We start from the raw sequence: 12012 nt of genomic DNA on the forward strand, positions 1-12012 counted from the left end.
GCCATTGAACCTTTGTGAGGCAAATTTAATTGAAGCGGATTTGATATTCTGATAAATTCGTTGCTGAAACCCCACATTATTGGATCTTACCGGTGACTGGGTGGAGGTGCCCTGTTTTGGCGCAGTTCACTATGGAATACCTTGTATTTTCTGCTCGGTGCTTTTTGTTTGGGGTGACGTCCATCCTCCTGCTGTCGACGGTGAATGGAGATGTGAGGTATTCTGTTCCGGAGGAGAGGAAGACTGGGTCCGTGATTGGGAATCTGGCGAAGGATCTTGGAATAAATGCAAAGATGTTGTCCGTGCGTAAAGCGCGTCTGGATGTCGATGACGGTAGCAAACGTTACTGCGACATTGACATGAACACTGGGAGTCTGACTGTAGCCGAGAGAATCGACAGAGAGGAGCTGTGCGGGTTCCTGACTGATTGTGTGTTGCAGTACGAACTGATCCTCGAAAACCCTCTGGAGTTACATCGCATTAAAATAGATATCACTGATATTAATGATAACTCTCCGGCTTTTGCAAATGATGTTGTTGAGTTGGAGATTAGTGAATCGGCTATAAAAGGAGCTCGATATGCAGTGAATGAAGCCCACGATGCAGATATAGGAGTCAATGCTGTACAGAGCTACAAACTACAAAACAATCCATACTTTTCCTTTATTTTTCATAATAAACCAGGGCAGGAGAAGTACGGGGAGTTAGTGTTGGAGAAAGAGCTGGATCGCGAGCAGGAGCAGGAGGTGAGGTTATTACTCACCGCTGTTGATGGAGGGAATCCGCCCAAATCTGCGTCTATAGTGATACACGTGACTGTACTCGACGCTAATGATAATTCCCCAGTCTTTAATCAGCCCGTTTACAAGGTGAGTCTCCGCGAAGATTCTCCTGTAGGTACCACGGTAGCCACAGTGACCGCCACAGACGCTGATGAAGGAGCTAATGGTCACGTGACTTATCAGTTTGGCCATCTCTCTGGCGACGTGCTTAAATTGTTCGCGCTTGATTCTGAAACGGGAAATTTAATCCTGAGCGGTAACGTGGATTATGAAAAACAGACATCGTATGAGTTGAGAATCCAAGCTAAAGACGGTCCAGGACTGGCTTCTTTCGCTAAAATCATTATTGAGGTTATTGACGTTAATGACAATGCACCGACCATACACCTGAAGTCACTGAGCAATCCGGTTCCAGAAGACACGCCCCCTGGGACTGAAGTGGGCATCATTAACGTCCAAGACAAGGACTCTGAGAAAAACCGACAGATCCGCTGCAGCATTCAGGGACACGTTCCTTTCACATTAACCCCTTCCATCAAGAACTACTTCTCACTTTCTACATCTGGACCTCTGGACCGCGAACACACCTCTGAATACAACATCACCATCACTGCAGTAGATGAAGGCAGCCCACCTTTATCCTCCTCTAAGACCTTCCATTTATCTGTGTCAGACGTGAACGACAACCCCCCTGTGTTTGATGAGCAGTCCTACAGCGCTTATGTAGCTGAGAACAACAAAGCAGGCACCTCCATCTGCTCCGTGACTGCGAGAGACCCAGACTGGAGGCAGAACGGCACAGTGCTGTATTCTCTGCTGCCCAGTGAGGTGAACGGTGTTCCGGTGTCCTCCTTCCTCTCCATCAACGCAGACACGGGGGTGATCCACGCCGTGAGGTCATTTGACTACGAGCAGTTCAGGAGCCTGAAAGTCCAGGTGGTGTCCAGAGACAACGGCTCTCCTCCGCTCAGCAGCAACGCCACCGTGAGTGTGTTCATAACAGACGAGAACGATAACTCTCCACAGATATTATACCCTGCTCCAGAGGGGAAGTCTTTAATGACCGAGATGGTCCCTAAAGCCGCTCTGTCCGGCTCTCTGGTGTCCAAGGTGATCGCCGTGGACGCCGACTCCGGACAGAACGCGTGGCTGTCCTATCGGATCGTAAAGTCCACCGATCCGGGCCTTTTCAGCATGGGTGTCCACAGCGGAGAGATCAGGGTCCAGCGGGACATCAGTGAATCTGACAGCATGAAGCAGAACCTTGTTATTTCAGTGAGAGATAACGGACAGCCCCCTCTCTCTGCGACGTGTTCTGTCTATCTGCTGATTTCTGATAACCTGGCTGAAGTTCCAGAGCTGAAGGACATGACTTATGAAGAGAAGAGCTCCAAACTAACGTCCTATCTGATCATCGCGCTGGTGTCGGTGTCCACCTTCTTCCTGACCTTCATCATCCTGATCCTGGCTGTGAGGTTCTGTCGCAGGAGAAAGCCCAGACTGTTGTTTGATGGAGCAGTGGCCATTCCCAGCGCGTACCTCCCTCCCAACTACGCAGAGGTGGAGGGAGCCGGGACTCTCCGCAGTTCTTACAATTATGACGCGTATCTGACCACAGGGTCCCACACCAGTGACTTCAAGTTCATCAGATCCTACAATGACAGCACTCTTCCTGCTGGGGGCACTCTGAGGAAGAGCCCGGATGACTCCAATATCATCACTTTCTCTGACGCTGGTGAAGAGGTAAGACATTTCTGAAAGGTGTCTGTGCTGTGGCCTGTGTAAAGATTGTTTGACTCTTCATTCATTTTCTTATTCTAAAGTTGTTAAAGTTATATCAACCCTTCAGTTCGTCTTTTAGAGTCATTGTGTTGGCAGTGTATCTGACCTGTCTTTGCAAATGAAAAATGCCATATACATTAGTTGTATTCATTTGGGCAGCTGTGGCCTAATGGTTAGTGAGGAGTACGTAGGACTGAAAGGTTGTTGGTTCGACCGGCAGGAATAATGGGAGCAGTGGGAGTGAAGGAACAGCACTGTCCTCTTCCATCAATCCACGGCTGAGGGGCCCTTGAGCAAGGCACTGAACCCTCAACTGCTCCCCAGGGGCCGGGGATGTCTCCCCCCTGCTCTGGGTGTGTGTTCACAGCCCCTAGTGCACTAGTGTGTGTGTGTGTGTGTGTTTCACTGCCACAGATGTGTTACATGCAGAAGCCACAGCTCATTGTACAATTACAAATATTTGCACATTTTATATTGGTTTCCAGAAACTGATTGTAGACATTGTTACTGTGGTGGGACCCTCATATGGTACACATTCATTACCTTTAGTTAGGGAACATAATTATAAGGCGTCCTATTGTAAGTGGAGATTTTAAATCTGTTTTGATTTCATGCACTCAGTTGAATCCCCAGGATTTGTGTTCTTTTATTTTACACAGTTCTATAAAGAAAGCTTACAAAGGTTCACCTCTAAAACCACTGTTGGATCTTTAAAGGTACATTTACACTCTTTGTACCTTTAGTGACAACACTGGACCTGTGTGGATCTTGGTTCCAGAATCTTTACCTGGCTTTTTTTATTATGTGTTTGGCTTCTCTCATTTTTTTCCATGTTTTCCACGTTTTTAAACATATTTCCCAAAAATGAATTACAATAAGGTTTTGATAGCTTTCAAAGAAATGTTCATGGTACACTCTCACTGTGGTAGTATCTTCAAAGGTATATTCAGCACTTTGAGGGAAGGGCATTGTGCCATATTCCACATTCATTTCATATGCATTCTTTTCATCTCCAGGAGGTTTTAACAGTTGTGTAATAAACGTTTACAGATATCCACTCTCTTTCTGGAGAAGAGAATATAATGTGTGCCTTTATGGAACAAAACTGGACTTAATTCCACTCTGATTTTAAATGTGCATTTCCTCCTTCTGATGCTTTAATGATCAGTAATGGACCTGTGCTATAGCTTTTCCCTGAGAGTGTATGCACTGGTATCATTGCACTTTTCAAGCACATGCACTCATTTATTTATCTATTGATTTATTGTAAGCGTTTTAATTCTAGCTTATTTTATATTATAATCAGCTTTTTCATGTCAAAATCTCGTTATATGCAAATAATAAATAATAAAATAACATTTTGGATGAAATCTCCTAGCGATTTTTTGGTTTAATCTTGTATTATTTTTAACCACAAATGTCTGCAAGTGATGTTTATATCTATGAATTTCTAAACATCGTGTCCTCTCGTGATTCTTCGTGAAAGTCCTCACGTTCTTTTCTGTCAGCTTCAGCACTGTTCTCTTGGACAGCTCTCAGCGGTTTCTCCAGTTCTTTGGCGAGTAAATCAGTCTTTAGAAAATGTTTATATAAAATGTCCACGTTACTACTTTCATTTTTAAATAGCTGTGTGTGTTGATTGAAGACGCGTGTGCGTGTTCAGTGCGTGTTGATTGAAGACAGTATTGAACACTCTTCCTCTGTTTTTGTTCTTTGTTGAAAGTTTTATGACAGAAAAAGGCAAACAAACAAAAATCAAGAAGATACAATAAAGACCTCTTTTGACTTTTCTATTGAAGTGTAGTTTTTAAAAGGAACACACTGTGTCGCTATTTACCAGCTTACCAAGCGGACAACATCAGCCAGCCTCCTGGTTTAATATGAATAAAAGGGGAGAATGTCACGAGCGCCATTGCACCGTTTTGGTTTCAGCGTAGACGCCGGCTCTGATGTCCGCGGATTGCTATTTTATCATTTTTTCTTAAAGGACAAAGCGATATTAACCCTTGTGACTCTGTAGACTATTATATTAGATGGTGCATAATGGAGTTCGCAGGATTATGTGCGCGGATTTTATTGTTTGCCGTGGCATCCATTGTCGTCTCAGCGCAGGGGTCTGACGGAGACATCAGTTTCTCCATCCCCGAGGAGAAGAAGGTGGGGTCTGTGATCGGAAACCTAGCAAAGGCTCTTGGTATAAATACAAAGCAGCTTTCTTCACGTAAAGCGCGGCTGGATGTGGATGGTGGCAGTAAGCGTTATTGTGATATAGATCCGAACACGGGGAATTTGATCGTGGCTGAGCGGATAGACAGGGAGCAGCTGTGTGGCCCAAAGACTGTGTGCACGCTGATGTACGAAATCATCCTCGAGAACCCGTTAGAACTGCACCGAGCTGCTATCGACATTTCTGACATCAATGACAATTCACCCACGTTTACGGTTGACATCATTAAGCTGGAAATTACCGAATCTACTGAGAAAGGGACTCGGTTCTTTGTTAACGAAGCACACGACGCGGACATAGGAGTAAACGCTGTGCAGAGTTACAGACTGCAAGATAACGAGCATTTCTCCTTCCTCTTCCATTCCAACCCAGGCCAGGAGAAATACGGTGAGTTAGTTTTACAAAAGAAATTGGATCGTGAAAATCAGCAAGAGCTCCAGCTGTTATTAACCGCTGTAGACGGCGGATCACCGCCTAGATCTGGTTCTGTAGCCATACACGTCACTGTGCTGGACGCTAATGATAATGCACCAGTCTTCAGTCAGCCTGTTTATAAGGTAAGCATGCCTGAAGATGCTCCTATTGGAACTGTAGTCGTCACCGTCACAGCTACGGATGATGACGAAGGGGCAAACGGTGAAGTGACGTATGAATTTGGACATTTATCTAACGACCTACTTGAATTATTTTCTCTGGATCCGAGAACAGGAAACGTTTTGTTGAGTGGGGCGTTAGATTTTGAGAAAGAAGCATCGTATGAGTTTAGAATTCAGGCTAAAGACGGTCCAGGACTGGCTTCTTTTGCTAAAATCATTATTGAGGTTGTTGACGTTAATGACAATGCACCGACCATACACCTGAAGTCACTGAGCAATCCGGTTCCAGAAGACACGCCCCCTGGGACTGAAGTGGGCATCATTAACGTCCAAGACAAGGACTCTGAGAAAAACCGACAGATCCGCTGCAGCATTCAGGGACACGTTCCTTTCACATTAACCCCTTCCATCAAGAACTACTTCTCACTTTCTACATCTGGACCTCTGGACCGCGAACACACCTCTGAATATAACATCACCATCACTGCAGTAGATGAAGGCAGCCCACCTTTATCCTCCTCTAAGACCTTCCATTTATCTGTGTCAGACGTGAACGACAACCCCCCTGTGTTTGATGAGCAGTCCTACAGCGCTTATGTAGCTGAGAACAACAAAGCAGGCACCTCCATCTGCTCCGTGACTGCGAGAGACCCAGACTGGAGGCAGAACGGCACAGTGCTGTATTCTCTGCTGCCCAGTGAGGTGAACGGTGTTCCGGTGTCCTCCTTCCTCTCCATCAACGCAGACACGGGGGTGATCCACGCCGTGAGGTCATTTGACTACGAGCAGTTCAGGAGCCTGAAAGTCCAGGTGGTGTCCAGAGACAACGGCTCTCCTCCGCTCAGCAGCAACGCCACCGTGAGTGTGTTCATAACAGACGAGAACGATAACTCTCCACAGATATTATACCCTGCTCCAGAGGGGAAGTCTTTAATGACCGAGATGGTCCCTAAAGCCGCTCTGTCCGGCTCTCTGGTGTCCAAGGTGATCGCCGTGGACGCCGACTCCGGACAGAACGCGTGGCTGTCCTATCGGATCGTAAAGTCCACCGATCCGGGCCTTTTCAGCATGGGTGTCCACAGCGGAGAGATCAGGGTCCAGCGGGACATCAGTGAATCTGACAGCATGAAGCAGAACCTTGTTATTTCAGTGAGAGATAACGGACAGCCCCCTCTCTCTGCGACGTGTTCTGTCTATCTGCTGATTTCTGATAACCTGGCTGAAGTTCCAGAGCTGAAGGACATGACTTATGAAGAGAAGAGCTCCAAACTAACGTCCTATCTGATCATCGCGCTGGTGTCGGTGTCCACCTTCTTCCTGACCTTCATCATCCTGATCCTGGCTGTGAGGTTCTGTCGCAGGAGAAAGCCCAGACTGTTGTTTGATGGAGCAGTGGCCATTCCCAGCGCGTACCTCCCTCCCAACTACGCAGAGGTGGAGGGAGCCGGGACTCTCCGCAGTTCTTACAATTATGACGCGTATCTGACCACAGGGTCCCACACCAGTGACTTCAAGTTCATCAGATCCTACAATGACAGCACTCTTCCTGCTGGGGGCACTCTGAGGAAGAGCCCGGACGACTCCAACATCATCACTTTCTCTGACGCTGGTGAAGCACTGGAGGTAAGATGAGTGTTGATAATTATTTTTTGTGTGGTCCCACCTTCTTTAACCCATGTCTCAGCCATATATCAAGAAGAGAACTTGTGAGTCACACCTGTAATGATGGGCCATATTTGGTTTTGGACATTAGATCTTTACTTGAGTTCATCTGAGTAATATACACTCTCTTCTTGTTATTTATTTCCAGTTTGACAGAAATGTTGGAGTTTGCAGTTTGACTGTGTTGTGTAGTCTGAGTTGGTTGTTGAATATCATTAGTCCTTTGGGAAATACCATTCAATGAATTTCAGCACCATGCATTGGTGGACAGCGTCGGATCAGGGCCATCTGTTTTCAGGGTCTCCTGCTAAAGGGTCTAATGCGTTTCTGGTGAAGTAAAAGGGAAGAAAATCTTGTAATATACATATTTATTTTTCTAATTCTGTGTGTGTGTGTGTGTGTGTGTGTCCAAGTCGGGAATTCTTTTGTAACATGTTTATCCCAAAAGGCCACCTCATACAGCTCTGTGTAATTGTATCTGGGCAGTAATTATTCTTAAAACTGTACATAATACCCCTCAAATTCAAACAAATACAAACACTTTTACTGTATGAAGCAGTAGTTGTGTGTACATTAGTGTCTTGTAGCTGTTCCTGAGCTCTCTTTGAATAAACTCATATTTTTAATTTATTTTGTTGATATAGTAACTGTTTCTCAACACGCCTTCATTAAACTAACTGCTGCTGATGGAGTGTAATGAACCAGTGCCATGTTCCAGCATCAAGAAGAATTCTGTAAATGGACTTTGATTTTGTAAGAAACACAAAAACAATGATTTACCGTTTATTGAAGTAAAGGGTTTTGCTGTTTTTTTTCTACATATTTGTATTGATTCTCACATTATGTCATGTTTTATAAGCAACACACATTACACAGAAAAATGATTGTAAACTATTTGTTCGGGTGCCGAAAACGTACGCACAGTACTTTATTTAAAATGACTCTTTCTTTACTGAGTGAGGTCAAACTCTTCTACAGTTGTGAGGGTATTTTTCTCTGATGCAGTTTTTGAAACAGGCGCAGAGTGGCGCTGTTCACTTGCGTTTCAGGGAAGAGATTATTCTCCACCCAGTCTCTGTTTCACTAACACGGACAGAGGGTGGAATCAGTAAACGGACCGCACTGAGACCAGCCGTTTGTGGCATTTATTCTTGTTTGTCGCTGATCGTTCCGTTTTAGCGCCTCGTTCGTGTGGCCGCGGGAACACGGGACTTTTTCCAAAGCACCTCTGAGGAATAAAATGGAAAACAGAAGGCAGCTCGTATTTTCTTTTGTCATCCGACTGCTGGGCTTCTTTGTTTTGCTTATGCGCAGCAGCCGAGGGGACATCAACTACTCCGTTCCGGAGGAAACCAAAATCGGACACGTGATTGGAAATATCGCCAAGGACCTCGGACTATCCGCGAAAACCCTGTCCACGCGCAAAGCACGGCTGGATGCCGATGATGATGGCAAGGTTTACTGTGACATTTTAAGCTCCGGAGATCTGGTGGTGGCGGAGAGGATCGACAGAGAGGAGATGTGCGGCCCAAAGACCGAGTGTTCACTGAAATATGAAATCATTCTTGAAAATCCTTTACAGCTACACCGCGTTATGATAGAGGTCCAGGACATTAACGACCACTCTCCCGTATTCGCTAGTGATATGATCAAATTTGAGATCAGAGAGTCCGCAATGAAAGGTGCTCGCTTTGCTGTGAATGGCGCTCATGATGCAGACATCGGTCAAAATGGAGTTCAGAGCTACGTGCTACAAAACAATGCGCACTTTAGTTTTGACGTTCACGCCAAACCAGGTGGAGGAAAGTACGGTGAATTAGTGTTGAATAAAGAGCTGGACCGTGAACAACAGCGGGAACTGACACTGACTCTCACAGCCAAGGATGGCGGAAATCCACAGAGGTCTGGCACTGCAGTCATTCACGTTACCATTCTAGACGCTAATGACAACGTACCCGTGTTCAGTCAGAGTGTTTACAAAGTGAACGTACCTGAGAGCGCTGCTTTGGGCACGGTTGTAGCGACAGTGACAGCTACAGACGCTGACGAAGGCGCAAACGGTGACGTCACCTACGAGTTTGGGTATTTATCAGAGGAGCTCAACAGATTATTCAAACTGAACGAGAAAACGGGGGATATTATTCTGGATGGTCAGGTGGACTTTGAGAAAGAATCGCGATATGAGCTGAGCATACAGGGTAAGGATGGGGCTGGATTAGCCTCGTTTGCTAGCGTCATTGTAGAAGTGTCAGACGTGAATGATAATCCTCCAGCAATCTTCCTCAAATCTGTCCAGAACCCAGTTCCTGAGAACGCAGCGCCGGGCACAGAGGTGGGCATCATTAACGTCCAGGATAAAGACACTGGGAAAAATAAACAGGTTCACTGTTCCATTCAGCAGAATGTCCCCTTCCAATTGATCCCCTCTATTAAAAACTATTTCTCCATTGTAACAACCAGTGAACTGGACCGAGAACAAGTGGCAGAGTATAACATCACAATAACGGCCACTGATGAAGGTATGCCGCCATTATCTTCATCAAAAGTCATCCATTTATCTGTGTCAGACGTGAACGACAACCCCCCTGTGTTTGATGAGCAGTCCTACAGCGCTTATGTAGCTGAGAACAACAAAGCAGGCACCTCCATCTGCTCCGTGACTGCGAGAGACCCAGACTGGAGGCAGAACGGCACAGTGCTGTATTCTCTGCTGCCCAGTGAGGTGAACGGTGTTCCGGTGTCCTCCTTCCTCTCCATCAACGCAGACACGGGGGTGATCCACGCCGTGAGGTCATTTGACTACGAGCAGTTCAGGAGCCTGAAAGTCCAGGTGGTGTCCAGAGACAACGGCTCTCCTCCGCTCAGCAGCAACGCCACCGTGAGTGTGTTCATAACAGACGAGAACGATAACTCTCCACAGATATTATACCCTGCTCCAGAGGGGAAGTCTTTAATGACCGAGATGGTCCCTAAAGCCGCTCTGTCCGGCTCTCTGGTGTCCAAGGTGATCGCCGTGGACGCCGACTCCGGACAGAACGCGTGGCTGTCCTATCGGATCGTAAAGTCCACCGATCCGGGCCTTTTCAGCATGGGTGTCCACAGCGGAGAGATCAGGGTCCAGCGGGACATCAGTGAATCTGACAGCATGAAGCAGAACCTTGTTATTTCAGTGAGAGATAATGGACAGCCCCCTCTCTCTGCGACGTGTTCTGTCTATCTGCTGATTTCTGATAACCTGGCTGAAGTTCCAGAGCTGAAGGACATGACTTATGAAGAGAAGAGCTCCAAACTAACGTCCTATCTGATCATCGCGCTGGTGTCGGTGTCCACCTTCTTCCTGACCTTCATCATCCTGATCCTGGCTGTAAGGTTCTGTCGCAGGAGAAAGCCCAGACTGTTGTTTGATGGAGCAGTGGCCATTCCCAGCGCGTACCTCCCTCCCAACTACGCAGAGGTGGAGGGAGCCGGGACTCTCCGCAGTTCTTACAATTATGACGCGTATCTGACCACAGGGTCCCACACCAGTGACTTCAAGTTCATCAGATCCTACAATGACAGCACTCTTCCTGCTGGGGGCACTCTGAGGAAGAGCCCGGACGACTCCAACATCATCACTTTCTCTGAGGCTGGTGAAGAGGTAAGACATTTCTGAAAGTTGTCTGTGCTGTGGCCTGTGTAAAGATTGTTTGACTCTTCTGTTCATTTTCTTATTCTAAAGTTATATCTCTACATTTTGACTGGCGCCCCCTCCAGGGTGTGTTCCTGCCTTGCGCCCAGTGATTCCGGGTAGGCTCCAGACCCACCGTGACCCTGAACTGGATAAGGGTCACAGACAATGAATGAACTAATGAAATATGAACTCTTCAGTTCATCTTTTAGAGTCATTGCGTTGGCAGTACATCTGACCTGTCTTTACAAATGTGGTATACATTAGTTACATTAATATTCTGAGAGTTTGATTCTTAATTTGATGAAATAATTTCTAATCCTTCACTCTCTGAGGAATTGTCACTGTGTTGGGACCCTCCAAGGATATATATTGATTAACTTTAGTTTATTAGTAGAGGGGTCTCTAATTTTCTGTATTGAGTGCTTAATTTTTTGTGTTCTGAGACGCCTTGCTAGAATTCTTGTTGCCTTTGGTCCAGATTCATAGAATGTTTGTTTATTGAATCACAATTTCTTTTTCAAATCTTCAGATGTTTTTTTGTCTATTTTTTGGTTTATTGCTTTTTTATTTGTTTTGATATTTTCTCCCTGTGATTAGTTTGGTTTTGCTTTTCAAGTTCTTTTAACTGCTTTTGTAAGTCATCATACTCAAGTCTCTCCATCTTTCTTATGTACAATGTTTTTGAAATTAGGTTTCCTCTCATTAAAGCCTTGACCGTAACCCAAAGTATTGTAGGTTCCACATTGTCATCTTTGTTGAAATGAATGCATTCTTGAATTTCCTTCTTTATTTCCTGCACTATTGTTGTTTTATTCGGTATTCCAATATTTAGTCTCCATTGAGTTTCTCGTCTTAGATCTTCTAGGTTAATAGTTGGGTGTATAGTGTTGTGGTCCGATAAGTCTGCTGTCCCAGTGAGACCCATCCTCGACATATGCGTCTCCTGGATGGACGCGATGTATGATTTTACCCTTTTCAGTTTTGCAATGACTTTGCTTTGGAGTTTCGGATGAGATAGCGTTAGCTTGTGAAGCCTCTTCGCTAGCGTTCGAAGTCGAGCGGCTCTTCTCCTGATATTTTGGCATGGTTTGTTTATAACGTTTGCTTCATGTGGTTCAATTTTTCCCTTTTGGCGTATTGTAGATATCTCTTTACGTGAGTAACAAGTTTTAGCTGAAAGACATCGCACATACGTCTGTCTACTCCGTCTGCATCGCGAAACCGATTACCTTTAGTTAGAGAAGATAACTCTAAGGCATTGTATAAGTGTAGATTTTAGATTTGTGTTGGTTT

The 12012-nt window shown here is 45.6% G+C and overlaps 3 protein-coding genes across 3 annotated transcripts in view; all 3 read left to right on the plus strand.

Moving 5' to 3' along the window:
• Positions 1-12012, plus strand: part of LOC136674484 (protocadherin beta-16-like) — a 60595-nt gene that overhangs the window by 4306 nt on the left and 44277 nt on the right. The window lies entirely within an intron of this gene.
• LOC136675117 (protocadherin gamma-A11-like) lies at positions 61-2540 on the plus strand. The gene has a single exon (XM_066651541.1). It carries the CDS (start codon positions 132-134, stop codon positions 2538-2540), a length of 2409 nt encoding a protein of 802 aa, XP_066507638.1. The 5' UTR covers positions 61-131.
• Positions 8246-11070, plus strand: LOC136675101 (protocadherin beta-16-like). Its single transcript, XM_066651521.1, has 2 exons — positions 8246-10686; positions 10803-11070. Exons 1-2 carry the CDS (start codon positions 8290-8292, stop codon positions 10827-10829), a joined length of 2424 nt encoding a protein of 807 aa, XP_066507618.1. The 5' UTR covers positions 8246-8289; the 3' UTR covers positions 10830-11070.

The sequence above is a fragment of the Hoplias malabaricus genome, chromosome 18, assembly GCF_029633855.1.
Source record: "Hoplias malabaricus isolate fHopMal1 chromosome 18, fHopMal1.hap1, whole genome shotgun sequence".
Lineage (NCBI taxonomy): Eukaryota > Metazoa > Chordata > Actinopteri > Characiformes > Erythrinidae > Hoplias > Hoplias malabaricus.

Bases quoted from the DNA above. Each gene is read 5' to 3' on its own strand.
- LOC136675117 (XM_066651541.1), top strand. From the start codon at position 132: ATGGAATACCTTGTATTTTCTGCTCGGTGCTTTTTGTTTGGGGTGACG.
- LOC136675101 (XM_066651521.1), top strand. From the start codon at position 8,290: ATGGAAAACAGAAGGCAGCTCGTATTTTCTTTTGTCATCCGACTGCTG. The intron at 10,687-10,802 runs GTAAGACATTTC...CGCCCCCTCCAG, and splicing joins TCTCTGAGGCTGGTGAAGAG to GGTGTGTTCCTGCCTTGCGC.